The sequence below is a fragment of the Pteronotus mesoamericanus genome, unplaced genomic scaffold, assembly GCF_021234165.1.
Source record: "Pteronotus mesoamericanus isolate MK-2021 breed Mesoamerican mustached bat unplaced genomic scaffold, CSHL_Meso_final contig_181, whole genome shotgun sequence".
NCBI classification, from domain to species: domain Eukaryota; kingdom Metazoa; phylum Chordata; class Mammalia; order Chiroptera; family Mormoopidae; genus Pteronotus; species Pteronotus mesoamericanus.
The window spans coordinates 2,284,659-2,307,087 of NW_026555077.1; the positions used below are offsets into that span (position 1 = coordinate 2,284,659).

The window sequence follows — 22,429 nt, forward strand, 5'->3', positions numbered from 1 at the left end:
TTTCTTGATGACTGCTTCAATTTCCCCAACTGTTATCGGTCTGTTCAAGCTTTCTGTTTCTTCCTCCTTCAGTGTTGGAAGATTATACTTTTCTAAAAATTTGTCCATTTCATCAAGATTTTCAAATTTCTTGGCATATAATTGTTCATAATAGTTTCTGATGATCATTTGTATTTCTGTGGTATCAGTTGTTATTTCTCCTCTTTCATTTCTGATATTATTAATTTGGGTCCTCTCCCTCTTTGTCTTGATGAGTCTGCTTAAAGGCTTGTCAATTTTATTAATCTTTTCAAAGAACCAGCTTCTGGATTGGTTGATCCTCTGAATTGTTCTTTTTGTCTCTATGTCATTCAGTTCTGCTCTAATCTTGACTATTTCCTTCCTTCTACTTGCTCTGGGATTTATTTGTTGTTGTTTCTCCAGTTCTTCAAGTTGTAGTGTTTGGTCTTTTATTTGAAATGTTTCTATCTTTTTAAGGTAAGCCTGTCTTGCTATGAACTTCCCTCTCAGGACCACCTTTGCTGTGTCCCATAGGTTTTGGACAGTTGTCTGTTCATTTTCATTTGTTTCCAGAAATTTTTTGATTTCTTCTCTTATCTCATTATTGACCCATTCATTGTTTAATAGTGTACTGTTCAGTCTCCATGAGTTTCCAAGTTTTTGAAGTTTCTCTTTGAGGTTGATTTCTGAGTTTCAAGGCCTTGTGGTCTGAGAAAAAGTTTGGTATTATTTCAATTTTCCTGAATTTACTGAGGCTTGCTTTGTGTCCTATCATGTGGTCTATCTTTGAAAAACTGCCATGAGCATTTGAAAGGAATGTGTATTTTTCTTCTTTGGGATGTAAGGTTCTATATATGTCAGTTAAGTCTCTTTGATTCAGTGTGTCATTCAGCGCCACGATATGTTTATTAATGTTTTGTTTGGAAGATCTGTCCATTTTTGACAGTGGGGTGTTGAAATCCCCTACTATCAGTGTGTTGCTCTCTATATCTTTTTTTGAAGTCATCCAACAATTTCCTTATAAACTTGGGGGCTCCTATATTGGGAGCATATAAGTTTACAATGTTGATGTCTTCTTGATAGATTCTTCCCTTAAGTATGATAAAGTGCCCCTCTGGGTCTCTCTTTATGGCCTTTGCTTTGAAATCTACTTTGTATGATACAAGTATGGCAACACCAGCCTTTTTCTCATGCCCATTTACTTGGAATATTATTTTCCATCCCTTTACTTTCAATCTGTGTAGGTCTTTTGCTCTGAGGTGGGTCTCTTGTAGGCAGCATATGTGTGGGTCATGTTTTCTTATCCATTCAGCTACCCTGTGTCTTTTGATTGGGGCATTTAGTCCATTCACATTGAGAGATATTACTGATAGAAACTTACTCATCTTTTCTCTCTGTACCTGTGTTCCTCTCTGTCTCATTCTTTTCCTTCATCTGCTTAAACCAGTCCCCTTAGCATATCTTGGAGTGCTGGTTTGGTAGAGATGTATTCTTTTAGCCCTCTTTTGTCTGGGAAACTCCGTATTTCTCCTTCTATTTTAATGGCGAGCCTAGCTGGGTAGAGCAGCCTTGGCTGTAGGCCCTTGCTTTTCATGGCTTGGAATATTTGTTGCCATTCCCTTCTGGCTTGTAGTGTTTCTGTTGAGAAGTCAGCTCCTAGGCGTATCGGGGCCCCCTTGTATGTTACTTTCTCCTTCTCCCTTGCTGCCTTCAGTGTTCTCTCTTTGTCTTTGACATTTGCCATTTTAATGATGATGTGTCTTGGAGTGGACCTCCTTGGGTCCTTCTTGAGTGGGGTCCTCCGTGCCTCCTGGATCCATGAGAGCCTTTCTCTCCTCAAATTAGGGAAATTTTCCATCATTACTTTTTCGAGGAGGTTCTCTATTCCTTGCTCCTCTTCTTCTCCTTCTGGTATCCCTATTATACGGATATTATTCCGTTTCAGGTTGTCCCGCATTTCCCTAAATGCCTCTTCATTCTTTTTGAGCCATTTTTCCATTTCTTGTTCTTTCTGGGAGCTTTTTTCTACCTTGTCCTCCATCTCACTGATTCGATCCTCGGCTTCATCCAGCCTGCTTTGGATTCCTTCTACTGTGTTCTTCAATTCAGAAATGGTATTCTTCATATCCTCTTGTGTCTTCCTGATAGTTTCTATGTCCTTTTCCAGGCTGATATAGTTTGCTGTAAGATCCTGATAGGTTCTCTGCAGTTTCTCATAGTTCTCTTTGAGCTGGCAGAGCTCATTGAAATTCCTTAGAACCATTGTTTTGAATTCTATATCTGATAGTTCCCTTGCCTCTATTTCATTGAGCTCTCTCTGTGGGGAGTCCCCTTTTCCACTCATTTGAGGGGAACTTCTTTTTCTTCCCATTTTTGTGAGAGTCTGTTAAGTATTTTTGTCCTTTACTTTTCTTTCTGGGCTTGCCTCTGATGATGTCAGTTGTTGACCCTATATGGCCTTGGGTTGTTTGTTTGAGCCTTTCAGGAGTCTAATGCCTGTGCCTGACTCCTGCTTGGAGCAGCTCTGTGACCCCTTTGGTCAGGGCTGGGCTATTTTTTGGGATCTCCTTGCGCTCTCATGCGGGCTCCTTGAGCGCGTTCCCAGCGTGGCAGGGTCCCCCACCTGCCTGGGCTCACAGGTGCTTGCCCCAGACCAGGGGGCTTATTCGCGACCTCGCGTACTCATCTGGCCCCCCTGGCCAGCGAGCTCCGCGACACTGGTCAGTTTAGGGTCTTCTATTGTGTATTTTTCCCGCTTTTGGCTCTTTGGGTGCGTTGCTTGCCCTCGCCAAATGGGGACTACGGAAATGGGAGGAAATCAGCTCTAGGACTCTCTGGTTAATCCTGTTTCTGGTCTCTCCTCCAGGGACTCTGGGCAGCTCTACTTATTTTGTGGGCCGCTCCGCAATCGCGGCGGGGAGGTCAATTTACGCCTGCCCTTGCCCCTCTGTGCACTCCCTCTCAGGCCGTATGGGTGCCAGTCTGTGTGAGGCCTTGCCGGCAGGTGCAAGCGTTCGCCAGCCCGCCTGGGCCACACACACGCTCGCCAACCCTCGCCAGTCACTCGGCGCAAGTGTGCGCGCCTGCTCTGGGTGTTTTGGGGGTGTCTATGTTTGCTTTTCAGCTTTTCCTCTTTGGGGGTGTGGCCTCTTCCCGCGCAATGGAGACTACAGCAAGGAGAAGGAGTCGGGACTCCCCGGTTCCTCCTCCCATTCTTTCCCCAATGCCTCCATTTCTAGTCTCAAGAGGAACTTTGTTTTTCTATTTTGCTTACTGCTGCATCCTCAGTGACTCTAACAGTGCTTAGCATATAGTAGCCTCTCAATAATAATTGTTTAACAATTAAGCATAAATAGAATGGTTTAGTTAAAATCCTATTCACCCAAAATGCTACAGAATGTTATTTTATTGTCTTCTGGCATACAAAATTGCCAAGACAAAACCTAAAGTAGACACAATTTTTATCTCTTTTGTTAAATTTAGTTTCTTCCTTGGATGCTGATAGGATATCTTTAATCATTTAAATGTTTTAGAATTTACTTGGATATATGTAGATGTGGCTGAATTGTTGCACATAACAGGTTTGGGTGATAAAAATGAAGGGGCATTTGGCTGTCTTCTCCTAGTTCCTCATTTGTTTCTGGTGTTGCTCTGTTTCTAAGTTCTTTGTTTAAATTAGCAGGAAATTATTTTTCCATTCAGTTCATCTATACTAGTGTCCTATGCCTGTCATAACAAATATCACAAATGTGGTGGCTTCAAACTACAGAAATGCATTCCCTCAGTCCTGCAGGCTGGAAGTCCAAAACCAAGGTGCCAGCAAGGTTTCTGTCCCGAGGCTCTAGGGTCACTCTGCCTGGCTTTTTTGCTTCTTTTATTCTTGGCCACATCATCCTAATCTCAGACTCTGTCTTCATACCATCCACTCCTCTTTGTGTCTGTTTCTCTTCATCTTGTGTCTCTTACAAAGACACTGTCATTGGTTTTAGGGCCCAGCCGGATCGTCCAGGATGATTTCATCTTGAGACTGATAACTTACCTACATTCTTTTTTTCCATAATGGAATACATTATTTATATTATTATTTATATATATATATATATATATATATATATAGTGTCTAAAAATAAAGTATCTATATTTGTTTCTTCCTTGTACACTTGAAGAACAACGATGAGGCAACAGAAACTCAGTTAATAACTCACTTTTTTAGCAGGGAGATTGTTCCATTGTCTGGGGGCACCACAGTTTATTTACTCACACATCCACGGAAAGGTATCTTGGTTGCTTCCAAAATCTGGGAATCGAGGATAAAGTTTCTAAAAATCTCCGTGTGCAGGTTTTTGTGTGGACATGTTTTTGACTTCTTTAAGTAAATACTTAGGAGTGTGTTTGCTGGATCTTTAGGTAAGAGTTATATTTTGTTTTGTTGAAACTGCCAAACTGTCTTCCAAAGTGACTGTACCATTCGACATTCCTAAGAATGACGAATAAGAGTTCCTGCTGCTCCACATTCTCACCAGTATTTGGTGTTCAGATTTGCATTTTGATCCTTTACCACATACGTATGCAATGATTGAATAAATAGGTTTGCATGCATTTTTATTCATGTGTAACTACCAGAGAGGTAGAAATCTGTGTAAGTATAAGCCAGAAATTATGTAGAAGAAATCCTAATATATTTGGTAGAATGAAACTGCTAATAAACCCTTGTTAGACATTTTCTATGTTTAAATTTATACATTTAAAAATGGCTATTTGAAAACAACCCTTTTGGATTTCCCGTGATCCATACAATGCATCTAATTGTTCAAACAAAAGGAGGAAAAGAACAATAAAGGATTCTAGAAGGCCTGCCAGAGACAGGTACTGGGATTTGCTTCCATGAAATGTCTTTCTTGACTTTTAGTTTGCCTTTGAGGATAGGCACAGGGCTTGAGAAATACTTCAAAGAGCTTTTCTGGTCAGCTACATTTTGCCAAGCTGTTGTAGCTTTCTCAAAGTTTTCAAAATTATCAAATAGCAGCATACATCTCCAACTATAACTTTATCAGGAAAAAAGACTGCAAACAGCATCACAGCTTTCAGAATTCTTTATCATGTCACAAAGCAGCTGCAGTCAAACCGCAGTGTACTCAAGCTATCACACGGCAATGTCGGCACTAAGATGTAACGTTCCACACATGCCAGCTTTAGCAAGAGCTGTAGTAAGTGTGAAAGGAAACATTATCACAAGGTAGCTCTTTCAAGTTGAGATGTGACTTTTCTCAATCTTTGAAAGTAATTGTTTGACTTCAAATTTACATGCCACTTTAAAAAGAAGGGGGAAAAATGATGGGTTCTTGTACTGTCCAGAATTTTTATTATTCTCTTTTTCATATCTTGAACATATTTTATCTCCATTCACTGTCATCATCAGTTACCTATTAGCTTCTAGACAGGAGAGAAATTACTGGGATTTTCTTAAGGGTTCCTATGAAGTGTGAAGGTGCTTCCTGATATTCGACAACCCCTACAACTCTGCCAGCATGATTAGCATCCAATGTCCAGTGTCTGAAAAAACATAAACTTGACCAACTTCTAATTCCTCAAGATTCAAAAACATGTAAAAGATGGTTCATGTTTTTGAAGGTGCTTACAGCTGAGTGGAGGATGCAAGAAATATGCAGAGATGATGAATGGTTACATTTACATAGTGTTTTGCAAATTACTAAGGTCATACAGATTCATCCTTTAATCATTACAATAACCTGACAAGATTGTTTGTAAAGATAAGAGAATTTCTGGTAACAAATAATTTGAGTAATTTTTTAAAAGATACTTTATCTAGCAGAGCTGAACTAGAATCTAAGTCCTGTTTTCCTAAATCTACTGTTCTTTCTACAACACTTTAGCCACATAGCCATGAGTTTAAATTAGGGATTTCTTAAAAAGTGATTGTAAAGTGAGGGAATTGGTAGAAACTGCATGCGGAGAAGGGACTGATTGCTAAGGATAAAGAGGACAGACATCACCCAAAGAGCTGGCAGGAGTAAAGACGTAAGTCAGGTCATGAAGGCGGGCTTTCACTGGGCCTCCCCAGGACCACTGTGTGGGTTTCCCCCATAAGCACCCGCATGTGGGATGTCCTCCTGATCACCAAACTCTCCTTCAGCAACCTCAGAAAGCTTCCCTCTCAGTGCGACAAAATCAGAAAGACCAGCAGGAATATGCAAGTCAGGGAAGAAACAAGAGCTCTGTATCTCTTTGCTTTTTAATTTATTCAGTTCAATCGCTTCTTCTCAGGAACTTACTCCTCCTAAGAAAGGGTTTTTGTAAAAAAAAAAAAAATTGTGGGGCTAAATTAACCCTTTTGAGATGTGATCACTCATAGTCTTTGGAAACATAAAATGTTTGCATATCTTCTGGAAGAACTCATAATACCTTAAGGTGATTTCTACTTGTTTCTTTGCTCTTTTGCTTTACTTAAGACTGTTCACCAATCCTTATTTACATGTCATAAAGTAAACATACATGCATATTTTGTATTATTTAGTGAGGAATGTATCATTTGTTCATTTGAACCGTCATCCTTATTCTGTCTTATGAGAAACCAGCTAATTAATTCTCTGATCCTGGCATTTTATTTTCTCTATTTCTTTATTGGGGAAACACTATTTGGAAGGCTTATAATTGTAATTTTTTTTCACATGTATTATTTTATGTACTCTATTTTCAAAGAATTCACAATGCTAAAGAGAAATTCGAAGGTCAGTAAATTAATTTCTCCCCAGCATGAAGTCACTTCGTTGGTTAAAGGGCAGAGCTGATATTTGAGCACAAATGCTTTGATTCCCCATTCCTTACTAGTTCCACCTTTTACAATGTTCTCCAACCAACCTGCAAGGGCCTGAGTTTGGGGCCACTACCAATCATCATCCCCTGGAGACCAGACACTCAAACTAATGTTTGTACTTGTTTCCTTCATACATAGGGTGTGTGGTAACCTATATAAGACTCTTGTTAACTTTATCATCATAGAGGTAAATAAGAGAGCTGTACACAAATCAAAACCAAAACAAAAAAAAATAACACTAAAATTTTTAGGATCAAAGTGTTCTGCAGTACTGGGTAAGTGCAGAATACCAGTGTCTACAACATGCTGGATGGTTTATATATGTCTTTAGAATACTAATAATTTGTCATTTCCATGCTTCATGCAAAGTCTGGGTAGCTGTTAGTAAACTTGAATAAAATCACTGGGTATATTTTGGCTTTGTTTCAGTTTGTAGATTCAGGGATTGCTCAGTCACATAAAGCCAACATCATGAAATATGCATGTTGTTGAACTATTAATTCACATATCACATTTTCTATTAATACATTCTCGTTAGGTTTTCTAAATGCTGTCAAGGCAATTCATCCTTCTATGCGTCAGCTTAGCTCCTCCTTCAGATCCCCCCATCGGCATCGTGCTTGCCCCCAAGGCCCCTCTTCACCTCCCCCGCACCTCCCCTCTCTCCTTCATTCGGTCCCTTTTCCTTCTTTCTCTGCCTCCAGTCTTTTCTCCTTGGTCATTATTTTTGTCCCTTATTGAACTTACTTTTTTATCTTAACAGATATCACTATTTTAACTGTTGCCCTCTTTGCTTCCATTAAAAACAATATTCAAACTAAATGTTCCTAAATTATTGTGGCAGATTATCAATTTAGGCCTTACTTTTCCATTTAATTTTTCTTAAACCACTTTGTGTGACCCCTGTCAAAGTGTGTGCGGAAAAAAGTAAATGAATTTTGAAGCCAACGAGATATGGATTCTAATAATAATTCTGACACTTTTAACAAATGTTTTAGGCAAATTTAAGCTTCTCAGCCTCAATTTCTCAGCTATAAGATGAACTATTAACACCACCATGAAAGGCTACAGTAGAGACTAAATGAGAGGAGGAATTCAAAGTATCTAGCTTTGTTACCTTGGAAAGTTAACCTTTCTGTGAGTCACTTCTCCATGTTTAAAATGGTATAATAATTACTACAACTAGCTCATTGGGTTGTGTCACTATTAAAATAGTTAATATACATGGCTTGGAACCATGCCTAACATGTGATATATTTGTTACTTAATACCTAATACCATGCTTAGCATTGAAAGGAGATCTCCTATAGGTAGTTCTTTTCTACAAATGGGATACTAATAAATATATTCTTAGATTATTGACTTGTTCAAGAGGGATAAGTGCTCAATGTGTAGAAAGCATAACCAGACAAATGCAGAACATATTAGAAAAGTTGACCAATAAGACAAGGCGACTGATTTTATTAGGGGATTGGAGAACAGGAAAAAATCAAGGACGGTTTCTTGGTTTATATTCGGATAACTTGATTCATGGTGATATCTCACACTAAGAAGAGAAGCAAACTTTGGTGGGGTGGGGGTGGGGAGGAGAACACAGGATATTATATAGTACAAGAGCTACAGAATCCATTGCATTTAGCGACACAGGAAGTCACATTGGACAGAAGGTTTATTGAAGTGGTAGGGGAAAAGTGAAACTAGTGGATTGAAGAGGAGATGGTCAATAAAGAAGTAGAAGCAGTAAGTGTAAGAAAGCCTTCAAGAATATTGGCTATAAAGAGAAGGAGAGAAATAGAACGTTGTCCAGAGGGTTACTTTGAAAAATGCAAAATGTTGCATTAGTTGCTATATTGATTATTCACAGCTGTAATGTTTTCTTGAACTGCTATAATTTGCCAAGTCCTAGGTGGAAAAGGATGAAAAGTGGCTCAAAAATGGCTTTAATCTATCCAAGGAAATAGATATATAGAAAAAATAAGAAAAAAGAGCATATACAAAGTACTAAATATAAGAAGCTGAAAATAGTATTATGAGCATTCAGTCTCAGTCATTGGTGTGGGCTAGAATGTTTGGGTAATATTTCAGAAAGGCAGCAAGAATTAAGCTTGTTTTTGAAGCAGGGCTGGGACTTCTTTGGGGGTGGGTATAAATGGGGTGAGCAGAGCTTTAGGCAGAGGCTCGTGCATGGCAGTCAGTGATTAGAGGGGCAGAGTGAGGAGTGTTTATTCAGCTCATTTCCTTATCTTTACTAGAAAGGTGGTTTTGTTCTAAAGCTTTTTCTGTGTCCTGCACAATAGCCAGCAGCGCAGTAGGTGCCAAATAAATATTAACCAGGTATTTGCTGGGTAAATGCTGATTATATTGGAAGCTGACACATAAGAATTTGCCTGGAGAAAGACCTAAAAAGGAGAATTAAGGTCTTGGGTCTCAGAGAGTTTATTTTGAGTTGCAAATTTAGATCTTTACAGAAAATATGAAATAACAGTTTGTTCTGAGTGACTATAGAATTCAATTCTATGGAATTTAGGGAAAGTTACTGTTGGCCATGACCTTCCTATAAAATCCCCTCATCATTCCCTTTGCTTTTTTTTTTTCTTTTGCCTAACACTCTTCTAATATCAAGAAGAAATTTTATTTCAATAAAAGTTGCAATAATTTCCCTAGTTCATGGGTCTTGTTCCTGTGGAGCTTATCTTATTGGATACAAGCTCTGTGACAGCCAGGATAAGAAGGAATCACTGGACAGAGTGTTGAAAAATGGGGGTATTTATTTAGAGGAAATGTTGGAAATGAATACAAACTTGAAAAAGACAACATGAACAAGGGGAAGGAGAGAGGGAAGAAGAAGCCAGGGTGTATTGTGGGGACAGTCACACAGCATTGACAAAGGGTTAGAACTAAAATAGCCCTACACCGTCATGGTTAGTACCTTACATTTCTGTGACTAATACTTCTATCCCACAGGGATAGACGATATATAGTGTCTTGAAAAAACCAACAGCTCCTCTTAGCTACTGAAGAGATGCTGAATGGTTCAGCGAGCTTTTTAAAAATAGACTAATTTGTTTCGTTGAATTTTCTAAGTGTCCTTGGTGAAAGGCATGTGGGGCTGAGTACATTTTTAATCTGTCCTTTTGCAGAGAGACGTGGGCAGTTAGTCCCTCTTTGCTCACTGAGGGGGGGCAGGGAAACCACAGTGAAAGCTGTAGCTTCAGAGTTGTCTGGTATGTTAGCAGTTTCCTTTCCTGAGTTACCTACAAATCCCTGCTTTCCAAAGGGTTGCAAACAAATTCCTCTGAAGCCATACATTTTGAAACACTCACTTGTGACTCATCTGAGAGTTCAGAAGGAGAAACTCCTCAGAGGTCGAGCTCTCGGCAAGAGCACAGCTTCTGTGTGTCAGAGATAGAGCCGCCTCACCGGCTCTCCTGGAGTTGTCCAAGTCCAAGGCTGCTCTACTTAATGCGGAAAACCTTATTTCTTGATAAAGCTCTCCTCTCAGCTGTTATTTTTTAAGCTCAGGTCTCCTCTGTTGGACACATGTACACCTACTTCTGGGTCTTTTAACAGGAAAGCTGGTACACGAAATATCAATGGTGTCTGCTATGCTGAACTCACAAGATTGCTCCTGTTTTTTGTATATTTCTGTTCTTGGTCTCTCCTCTCTCTCGTCTTGTTTCTTCATTCCCCATTAATGTCTAGCATTTAATTTTATTATGCAGAGAAAGAAGGTTATCACAGACCTTTAGTGTCTGAATGTTAAATAGATGCTCAGAAGGCCCATAGCACATTGGCAAAGACAGTAATGGATTGGGTTTCTTACACATGAATGAGAAGAGTTCTATGACACTTTTTGGTACAAATAGTTGGAATCTTTAGCATTTCCACACTAACAGGCTGGAGACATGTTTGAAGCCTTAGAAACCGGAGAAAAGAAATACGTGATGCAGAAAAAACAACCATTATTTGTCAGAAGACCCATTAGGTAACCTTGGCATAAAACAAAGCTCTTAAAATTCCTCCATTATAAAAAGATCATTTAATGATTTCTGATATCCCTTTGAACTCTAAAATATTACTTGCTCTATCTCCTGTTTATCTTTGTCTCCCAAGTTTCTGGTGCATAGACATTTATGTTATTTTCCCGTTGGTGTTTTGTTTTCAAAGACTTGCATTCTCTCATCACATGTGTTGGGTGGGCCAAAAAGGTTTTTTTGGTTATTTCCGTGAAATGGCTTTAGTAGTGCTCAATGGTTTTGAAGTTCATTTGAAACAATTTTGTTAAATTGTATTGTGAAAGCTATCATATCAGCATGCATTAAAAATTATCAAAATTGGTGAATTTTTGTGTAGTCATTTAAATATTGAAGATGGAAGAAAAGCAAAATTTTCAGCATATTATGCTTTATTATTTCAAGAAAGGTAAAAATGCAACTGAATCACAAAAATGATTTATGTAGTTTATGGAGAAGGTGCTGTGACTGAGCGAATGTGTTACAAGTGGTTTGCAAAGTTTTGTGCTGGAGATTTCTCGCTGGATGATGCTCCATGGTCAGGTAGACCAGTTGAAGTTGATAGAGATCAAATTGAGACATTAATTGAGATCAGCGTTATACTATGTGGGAAATAGTCAACATGCTCAAAATATCCAAATCAATAAAGTTATTGGTGAAAATGGGAAATGTATCTTTTATTTTACAGGAAAAAATATATGGACTTTTTGGTCAACTGAGAAAATGTCCAATGCACTTCAGGAACTATATACAGAGTGGGGTTTGCATAGAGACCTCAGCGTTTTAGTATTTTTAAAAATCAGTGTGATTTTTGAGCAGTAAATGTTGGAAACTTCTTTGATGCTTTTAGTTTTAAGACTTTATTTTAGTAATCGGGCTAGTTAATTATTACTTTTCCACCTTTGGGTGGCACATATTTTTGTCGTTTTCTTCATTCTTCAAACTTTTGACTGCGTGCTTTGTGGGAGAAAATGTCCCCATACTGTTATCCTGAGATCCACCCAAATAGAGGTTTCACGAACAGTGGTCTGAAGTGAAAACCCTCTGCTCATCCACTGTCCCATTGCATTAGAAAATATTAGGCCCTGTGAAGAAAATACAGTCATTATGATGTTTTCCAATATATTTTCTCCCCTTTTCAATTTTAAATGAACGTAAGACAAATGATATATAATGACCACATAACTGTCATGACTATGATATTCTCAATTGTCACTTCAGCATTCAAAAATGTTCCATTTTGCAGTTTGCATACCTAAGAAAGATTAGCAATAGCTATAGACACACATAGAAATTGCAATTATACTTTCTTGTTGATTCTAGGGCATTAACTACTGAAATCCTCATAATCAATAGTGTGCGAGTGTGTGTGTGTGTGTGATTTAGTCAGTCATTATCACTCTTCAGCTTGAATTTCATGGTGCTGAGCAAATAGTAAGTGAAAAGTGAGGAATTTTTTTTTCACATTACCCTCAATAAATGAGTTTAACCACAATACAAATCTTATAATCCACCTCTTCAATCCTACTGCAGTGGGACAAATCCAGTAGCTTTAGAGGTAAGCCTTCAAATGTACTTCTACTGACAGGCTGAAATTTGTTTTAGGAAAAGTCAAGGATCTGCAATCCTTTGCATTTATTGGAGTTTTCTGTTACCCTGGCTTCCAAGAGTACACTGAAATTAGGCTTTTAGTGTTTAGAAGTTCATGATGAGAGGCTTTGCTACATTCCTTCTCTCTTACCTAGATTGCATTCCAAATCTGTATATTGCTATTCTCGACTAAGTTTGAGGAATATTGTACTATCAACATGGCTGTTCCCTTGCATGTCTTTTCTAAAGCACCAAGTTAAATATCTCAAGTCAGTCCGTATAAAGCCAAACTAAGATTTCTTTCTAGAAGCATGCAAAATTAAAATTACAGATCTTATTTTTCATGAAGAACTACTTTCAAAGAGATTAATAGGGAAACCTAAGCTTGGGTTTCACAGGCTTTTGGCAAGTAAGGGTGTCCTGATGGAATAAAATTTAAAAAGCAGAGTTTCACAGGCTTCGCTTTTCTTACAAAAGCAGAACAGAAAAGATCCTCTGCTTGTGCTAGTAGTCCTGGAATAGCTTACATTGAACCCCAAGGTACAAAGGGGTAATATGATGGATTGAGGCTTTAGCTGGCTCTCAAAAAACTACATGATTTCTCGTGTTACTATACAGTTTTTACCAGGTTTCTGTGTGCAGTCCAAATTGTGAGGGACGCTGAAGTGGTTGCTGAGGGTCTAATCAGTATATAACATACATAAGACAGAGATATCAATAAGGCCCGTGAACCCAAATGTGCCATCCCTATTGGCTGGGGTACAAACCCAGTACTCCAGCAGTTACTCATCATGAAGAGAATGAGTTTTTTTTTAATCATTTTTTGTTACCTGATATTGATGTAAGAAGCAGCAATAGAAAGATACAAAAAAAAAAAGAGAGAGAGAGAGAGAGAAACAATGGCAATATATCTGTGTACACAAGGAGCTCATCTAGATGACTTAAAACTATTTTTTAGGGGAAGGGTACAAATCTCCAAAGCAAGTAGACATGAGTTGCACCGTATTTCAGGGGTCTAGCTATCATGTTACATTTTACTTGAAACAAATTGGAAGCAGTACACGGTATGGGGGCCACATACTCAGAGGTAAAGAGGCCACAATGAATTTGGCAGAGGTGAGTGTTCAGAAGGGGTTTCCAAGGGTAGCTCAAGAGGGGAGAACAATGTGGTTACCTGCCCTGAAGGTCAAGAAGGTGGTATTCCCAAGAGAGGCCTGAAGCAGGAATAGAGTTCTGGGCCATCTCATAGCAATGGGGACAAAAATGTGGCAGCAGGTAGATCCAGGACTCCTCAGCATTAGGTCTAAATGATTGCTTGTCAGGCAGATGTGTTTGTAAACTAATGACTTTCACAGTGTGATGAGATTGAAAATGAAGCCTAATTGCTTCCACTGACTTAACCCTTGGAACGCTTCCAGGCATGCCAATAGCCACGTGTCTTTAATCATGTAAGTTAATCACCTTCAGGCATATGCAGACTATAGGGGCTTATATAAAGTCTGAGAAGCACTACTGTTGTGATATTTCATTATACTTCTAGGGCTGTCATCTATTCAAGTAAGGACACGGAGAAGTTGGCCACGGTGCCCTTAAACTAGTGTTTGTTAGTAGCAAGTAGCACAGGCAATTGCGTGGCTCTATTAATTCATAAAAAATGAATCAATATTTATGCTGTTTTTCTTTAGTGACCTAAAGAAAAAAGAAAAAAAAATCTTAGTGGTAGCAGAGAGAGAGGAGCAAGTCACCTTGATCCTCCTAAGGCCACCATGAACTTTAGTCCAATTCTGGAAGAAAGTCAGAATTGGAAAATCATCTAATAATCAGGCCAGTCTGATTAATAGTGACAATTAGTATTGGACGATAGTGCATAACCAACCGATTATGAATCATTTGAGCACTTTAGGTAAATTTTCAATACAGGCAATTAAAATGAAAGGACTCACGATGCTTACATAATGACTTCATTAAATTAATTCAGTTCTGATGTTAGAGAAAATTTTCTTTTGTTGCAAGGAACCAGCAGATTTTAACTTCCGTTCACTTTTGTTTAAAAGAGAAGTAGAGAAAACACTTAAAAAATATTAACACACACACACACACACACACACACACGCACGCACACACATACCACATTGAAAATGGCTTGTTTTTTTCTCTAAAGGTGAAATGTGTTACTGTGAAAGAAAGAACTGAAGGTCAGAGCATGGATTGTATCCCCCATCCTTATTTGAAATAAATTTTGCCCTCAGTTGTGTTTTGCATTCTGCTAAGTGCATGCATTGTTAAGGTTAAAAGAACTTTATTATGGAGTGATCTGTAAGCGACAGACACTTCAAAGAGATAAATACTCAATTCTGTTATATAAACAATTGATTCAAATCATTTGCTTCATGATAAAAGACAAAGCTGGAGCCAATTCCAAATACTGCAGTATCAACGCAGTCAGCGGAACAAAGATTCCTTTAGGTGAAATGCATTCATTCAGTCAAAGCAGTAATAGTTTTGTAGAATGAGACAAACGAAATGGAAGACACTCTCTAGGTAAAAGTGAGCTTTATACTTTACAAAATGCATTTGCCTTTAAGTTATACAAACACTCTGTAAAGTAGGTCTCACGTGTTTTAATAATAGCCAATACTTATTTGCAGTTCTCCATTTACAAAATGCCATGCATTATCTTTCAGTTTCCTTCATTCCTCTCATAATTTTTAAAGATGGAAAGAAGACTTAAAAAGTTACATAACATGTCCAAAATCACAGGACTCGTGAGAGCGCAGAACAAGTATTCTAACTCTAGGTTTTAGTCCTGCACACTACCTCCTGTCCCTCCAATTTCTTAAGACCCTTCCTTCTACTTCATTACTGACTTTTTTCAGAATTAATTCTTACATTCAATGTACTCTTTTCTAGGTCTCATGCAGTGAAAACCACTTTAAATTTCAGCTTATGTATGAAAATGTTCCTTCCTGTTAGTTTGTATTTCTTCCCCTATTAGACTGTGGTCTCTTGAAAGGCACACATTGCAGCTGATAGCACAGAACTGGGCCTTCACAGCAGGAAGAATAAACATGTGCAAATCCCCACACTGGTAAACACCGCTCCCGCGTATCACTTCTCCTACGTGGCAGGATGACCGAAGGCAGCTGCAAAGCCCTCTGAGTGCTGCCACGGCAAGGTTGACTGGGCATACTCAGCTGAGCAGCATGCTTCCGGGCTCAAGCCTCACTTGACAGAACAAAATTGCAAATTATCAAATAGCGAGGACTTTCAAAATCCCATGACCCTAGATGAAATCAAAGTGTTAAATTCAGAAATGCTAAAAATTACTGTAAGAATTAAGAGCTTGTTGACCTTTATCTATTTCACTTCCTGTAATGGTTTTTACCATTTCTCACTGCTATTTGGAGAGCATTCATCAGTGGCGTTCATTCTTAACAATGTTTCCAGTGGGTTTACAAGGCATGTGTGTGCACACGTGTGTGTATGCAGAGCTTATATGTACATATTTGTATATTATAGTACCTGTTCACCAGTTTCCTTCCTTCCTGAATATATAACCTATCTCTCTCATCTTCTTCCCCTTACTTCTGGATTCTTTGCTCCCAGATGGTAGGACCTGGGCCAAGGAGCTAGCTCAATCAATTACTGGCAGATTTGCTTGTCTATCAAATTCAAATCAAAAGGCTCTGACTCACAGGGCTATTTCCACCAAATGTTATGTGCATGAAGATGCTCTGTGAAGTGTCATATATAACAAAAGACTGCCTCTCTCTAGAATTTTATACAAAAGCAAACAGATGAAAATGAACATCCCAAGTGGTCTTCTGCGGGAGAAGAATTCTTGGCACGCCCATCACCTTTCTCTTGTTTCTTTCTTCTGATCCTGTTGCTAGTCTTCTTTGCCCTGACACTCCTCATGTGCCTGGTTCCCTCCCAGGTCAGTTTGAAAGTTGTCTGTTCGTAGCGACTGCACTGCATTCAGCTACAAATTACATACCAACCATGCTTTGGCAGTGTAGAAGCTGAGTCTTTATTCTGTGTCTTGGTGGTGCAGAAGTATATTAGATTTATTTCCATGCAGCTTATTGACTTTATTCTCATTATCTTAGAGTCGTACTTTGAACAAAAGCATTTTGGGCACGAGCTGGTAGGCCTCTCTTCACCCAAGCCAAATTTCCGGAATATCTGTCTCGATATCTAGTTGTAGCAGTTCTGGTTCCTCAGGGGCTGTCTGGATGATGTGAGAGTCAGCTTCTACTGAAAAGGGTAGACTGTGGAGAATGAAAATTGAACGTTGCCTTCACCTCTTACCAGCTGTGATACTGTCCATCTGATATAACCACTCTGAGCCTCAAATATCTGCCCATAGACTAGATATGCTAATACCAACCACATAGTGAGATCATGAGGAATGGAAAAATACTGAAGGTGCCAGTGTCTGCCCATAGGAGGTTATCATGCAATATCTACTCCCTTTCGTCTTTATGGCCACCCTCTCTCTGTTCCTGCCCCACCCATCCCACAACTTTCACTATTGCCCTCTTCTCAAAACTTGCAATTTATAACATAGCTCAGTAAAACGCTCTTGAACTCATCCCCAATAATAATTGTACCACTCCTATTGTTGTAGCTGGTTTCAGTTCCAAGCTTTCCCCCTCCCTAAGTACCATCAGCCCCGATGCTGGTGGCCCAGTGCTGTCACTTCATCCTTACCTGTTCTCTTCCATTTATTTTACTCCAGATAACAAGTATGGCTAGCTCTAATGAACCTTAGAGCTAGTTCTAAATATTAGTTTCCTTTGTTACTGAGTGGTCAGAAAAGGAGTAGACAAATCCAAAAGACTGCTTTGAAGTGAATAGAAAATTTTGCTTTGTTCCAGCACTTCCCCAAGTGCTTTCATTCTGCAGGGCTATTCTTTTTCAACATTTGGCCCCATTTGAGTCTATGAATTCAATTGTCCAGTGTTCCTAAGTGGTCACTGCATTCTTCATTTTGTTTCATCAGCTATTGTTGGTTAAGGAATTAAGAGTTTACTTTGAATGTTGTTTCAGTTGATACAATTGATAGTTATTTATCTGGTGAATGCACTCTTGCCAAGCACAGCATTGACTTCAGTCAAATGCCTCAACCTCCCAAGACAGCCACTCCTTTTCACAAAACCTCACAGGATTTTTGGTAAGGCAACACTTTCTAATTGGCTATGTTATTGCTTTGGGCTTAAGAACTCTAAACGAGAGACATTGAAGACAATCCTTGGTTTTTGTTCCCTTTTTTCTCTAAATCTAAGCTGCCTCAAGATTTACACTTCTTTCAGATGTTTTCATAGAGTCACCCTACTTTTTATTTGTTTTTCACTCTACCTTCTTACTTTAGGACTTTGGTACCCAGAACCTAAAATTGTTACACTCGTCTCTCTGCTTTCAGAGCACTGCACCCTGTGCATAAGAAACTGCTAACTCCTTTCTCCCTGCTTTCCAAGTCCCTTGGAATCCAACACCCCCTCCACTCAATTTCCCCCCATTATTCTCCAGCATGTCCTCTTTAATTTAGTAAATTCATTGTTCTTATAATTCCCATTACAGACTATATACATTTCATCTCTTGGCCTTTACCAAGATCTTCTGCCAACCTGTTCTTCTTTTCCTCTTTGTCTCCTCCTCTTTTCCTACTCAGTATAAAATATGCTCACAAGCTCTTCCCCTGTCTTGTTCACCACTGTGTCTCAGTGTATAGAAACTTTCCTGGCACATGTTCAGCTTCAAGCTGGTATTTGGACACTTACTGACTATCCTTCAAGGCCAACTCCAAAGCTAATTCTTTAAAAAAATCTATGCTGTTTTTTAAAAATTCTTTTATTACCCACATTTGTCTTCATTTTCATCAGTGGATAAGTACCTTGAAAATGGAACCTATGACATGCCTCATTTGCTTCTCTCAGAATGTCTTGATAATATGAAAAAGTAAATATGTTTGAGGGAAAGGTCTATAATTACACAAGGATTATTCATAAAACTAATTGATCACTCACTATCGGCCAGGCACTGTTCTAAGATCTGAGATGGTGGCCTAGATGAACTGGGTTCTCCGTCTTCAGTGCTATTGGCTGCCAGTCTAACCTCTGATGATACACATAAATTCTGAGCTTTGGGTGGCTTTTCTAGAAACTGAAAGGGTTTAACTAAGTTAGTTCTAATGTCTCTACCAATTTCAGGATTATCTGAATTTTAGATATTTATTTATAGATTGAGAATGATGCTCTGTAAGTACTTGCTGATTAACTAATACTATAACCTTTACCCTTTCAAATTCATAATTATGTATTTTCAGTTTTTTTAATTAATCTATTTATTCAACAATGTGTATTGAATATGCCTGAGTTATAAGCAGCATGCTAAAAATGCTAGAGGTACATCAATGAACATAATTCCTTCATCCTGAAACACACTGTCTCTTAGACCAGAATGCTCTGGGTGGCCCAGGGAGCAAATGCACTTAAGTTTCTCTGACAGAAGAGTAAAATATTGCTATACATTCCACTCCAACTTTAGCAAGCTGTATAATCATTCTTAGTAACACAACATATTTACTTTGGAAAAAATTTAAACAAAAAAAAATCAATAAATAAAATATTCCCTATAAGTGTAACTCATTTGTGGCTTCTCTAGAGCCATGGTTTAGGCTATTCCATCAGTGACTGCTAGTTTGGAAAAGATGAAGGTTAAGTAGGTGTTCTGTGAGTTTTCCCTATATTTAATTAGAGCAGTTCCATTTGTAAATCTGTTTTATAGATGGAGAGTATGCTGCTAATTTCTTTTTTATTTTTCAATTGCAGTTGACATTTAATATTATATTAATTTCAGTTACACAGCATAGTGGTTAGATATTATATAACTTATCACGCTATCCCCAAAATAAGTCTAGTACACACTAGACACCACACATAGTTACTACAATTTTGTTGACTATATTCCCTATGCTGAATTTAAGAAAGCCATTCAGTAAGAAGCACTCAAAGGCAATCTTATCTCGTGATATGCTTGTGCCATGTCCAACAACTCAATTCGCTAGTATGTGTGACAAATGACCTCTCTTTGGGTTGTCCAGCCTCGATTTACTTCTTCAAAGGGATGCCCTTAATTTAGCTTGAATTCTTGAAAGGAGGTACTGATGACCTTTAAACACTTCCCCAAGACCTTCAAAAGTAATTTAGGTAGTCTCTTCTCTCAGGCCCTAGACATGATCCTTTGTCCTGAGAGCATAGTGAGAATATGCTGGCCGAGACATTTCTCATAGAGTCCTTTCCATGTCAGGCCCTACCTTGAACTGTCCTTGCGCTTAGGGTTCCTACAAGCTGAGTCCCCTGCTCTGACTCTAATGTGCTCACAAAAACCTTTACTCTGTGCCTGTAACCACAATTATATTAACAAATGAGCTCCAAGGTGCTAAAAATCTGATCTTCAGCTAATTAGTCTTTGGGCAACTTTAGGGAATTTATTTACAGTAGGTTACTTTGTATACTTTCAAAGTCAAATATAAAATGATCACAGTTTTTAAACATTCCTTTTGAATTAAGGAATCTATGAAAATCAGAGTCTGGTATTTCTCTTAGCCATTGGGGCTAGTTTAGATTAGAGTGTAAACAAAAGATGACTGTTGTCCTTTTCCTTGAAGGGTCAATGAGATTAGGAAATAAAGTTTGCTCAAAGTCTGCCTTTTTTTTTTTTTTTTTTTTTTTTTGCACAGTCACAACATTCTTCTCTATGAAGATGGACATGCCGTGGTGGCAGATTTTGGAGGTGAGAGTTCCAGGAATAATACACCAAATAATATCAGTTTCTTTCTTCCTTCCTAGTTCATGCCTAATATTGTATGACAAATATTAAAACAGATTTCACCTGATAAATCTACTTCTCTAAGTCATTAAAATCTTAATGGCCCTGATTTTTTAAAAAGTATATCATTTATTTTTAGTTTTCCCCCTTTGATATCCTCAGCTAAAAGAAAGGAACTGAGAATTTAAAGAAGATAAAGGTTTCTTAGGGTTTCAGAATGTTAGCTGCAATCTTTGACCTTGGTTTAAGATATTTCCTTTGACTTGGATTTGTTTTGTTTCCTTCAGAATCTAGATTTCTACAGTCTCTGGATGAAGACAACATGACAAAACAACCTGGGGTTTGCTGCTGCTTTGTTCCTTATAATTATGAAACAATTAAAATGTGTAAACTCAGCATGAGAGGAAGAGTGATGAGAACAGCTTTAAATGGAAGAAATGTCATTGTCCCAGGGGCGGGATAATGTTTTATGCTTTTATTTTCAAAAAGCCCTCAAAAGAACTATTTCAAGGCTCTCCCCGAGAAAGAGATTAGATATATATTTGGGAAATGTTATGGATAAAATAATACCGAATTTGTTTCAAATGTAACTGAAAAGTACATGGCAGGCATGGATCCTTAAGTCCTATAGTTAACACTTAATAGATAACGCACTATGAAATTGGTAGTTCATCAGCATCTATTAACAACTCATCTTCCACTTTGTTTAAGTAAAATAGTGTAAGTTATAACATCTGAAGCAAGTATAATTGTACTCAAAATATCAGCAATTAAATTCATTACCTGCCTTCTTGTTCACTCCCATCCTCTCCCCAAAATGTACACTTCTCCTTCTGGACTACCTGTGTTATTTAATTACCCAAGTTTGGGGTAATTTTTCATTCCTCCCTTTTCCTTCTTCCACTGACACATTATACTCAATCACTTTTTCTGATTGTTTCTTTTTCTTCCTAAGTTCATCCTATCTTCTCATCTTCCACTGCCTCAGTTCAAGTCCTCGTAATCTCTTTCCTGGGTTATTGCAATAGGCTTCTAACTCCAGTCCTCTCTTCCAGTTCATTCTTGGCAAAATCAGCCAGATGTTGTGTTTTGAGAATTTACATCCTCCTGTAAACCATCAACAATGCCCACTGCCCACGGGCCAAAATCCAAATTCCTGTGCCTGGCAGCCTCCTACCCTCCCCAGTCTGGCCCCAGACACCTCTGTGACCTGTCCCATGACACACACTCTTGACTTCCCTGTGCCCCAGCACACAAGCCATCCCTCAGATGTGCCATTCACTTTCACGCCCCCATGACTCTGCCAGTGTGGTGTTTATTCACTGCACTCCGCCTGGAGGAAGTCCACTTTTCTTACAAGGACCAGGAAATTGCATCTGTTTTAATAACCTGCCCACCCCACTGCCTTCTTCCCATCCACTTTATTCTCTGTTCTTTTGTAGCACCTTGCACTACTGGTTTGCATTTTTATTCATTCAGCAAACATTGAAGGCCTACCCCATGTCAGGCATTGTGCAAAGGGCCAGCAATGCAAAATGTGAATGAATAAAAGCTTAGTCCTTAATCTCAAGGAGCTCATTTTCTAGTGAGGAAAATGGTAATGTGGATTTAAAGCAGCGAGGAGGTTCAGTGACAAGGTATGACGGAGAGTCATGGGAGCTCAGGTGGGACGAAACAATGTAAGTCAGTTGCGGGAGAAACAGAAGGGAGTCAACGACAGTGTGAGCAAAGACATAAGGGGAGGAAGAGACCTCCCCACCTTCTTCCCTGAGGAAGTCTGGCATTGTTGGCATGTACTGTGTGAGAAACAAAAAGGGAGAGTTAGAGAGAAAGGCAGGAAAAACATCATGGACCATGTTGTATACAAATAGGGTTATACATGTTGGTTTCCCCAGTTAGATTTTACTCACTTGTTCAACAAATATTTATGGAACACCTTCTAGCTGCCAGCCATTTATTTAGAAACTGGGGATATTACATTGTAGTGAACAAAGTAAAGTTCTTGTCTTATGTAACTAAGATTCCACTAGAAGAAGGTAGACCCCGAAACAAGATAACATAATAAGGGCTGATAAGTGTTATAAAGAAAAACCAAAGCAGCATGTATTAATAGAGAGTGATGAGGTGAGAGAGAAAGATCACTTTCTGTCAAAGACCT

At 38.6% G+C, this 22,429-nt stretch overlaps 1 protein-coding gene across 1 annotated transcript in view; it reads left to right on the forward strand.

Moving 5' to 3' along the window:
* The window catches only part of TNNI3K (TNNI3 interacting kinase), a 294,113-nt gene that overhangs the window by 172,862 nt on the left and 98,822 nt on the right, over nt 1-22,429 (forward strand). Inside the window, exons 18-19 of the mRNA XM_054566852.1 lie at nt 20,183-20,235; nt 20,559-20,611. Of these exons, the coding sequence (XP_054422827.1) occupies nt 20,183-20,235; nt 20,559-20,611 (106 nt within the window). The remainder of the gene's footprint in view (nt 1-20,182; nt 20,236-20,558; nt 20,612-22,429) is intronic.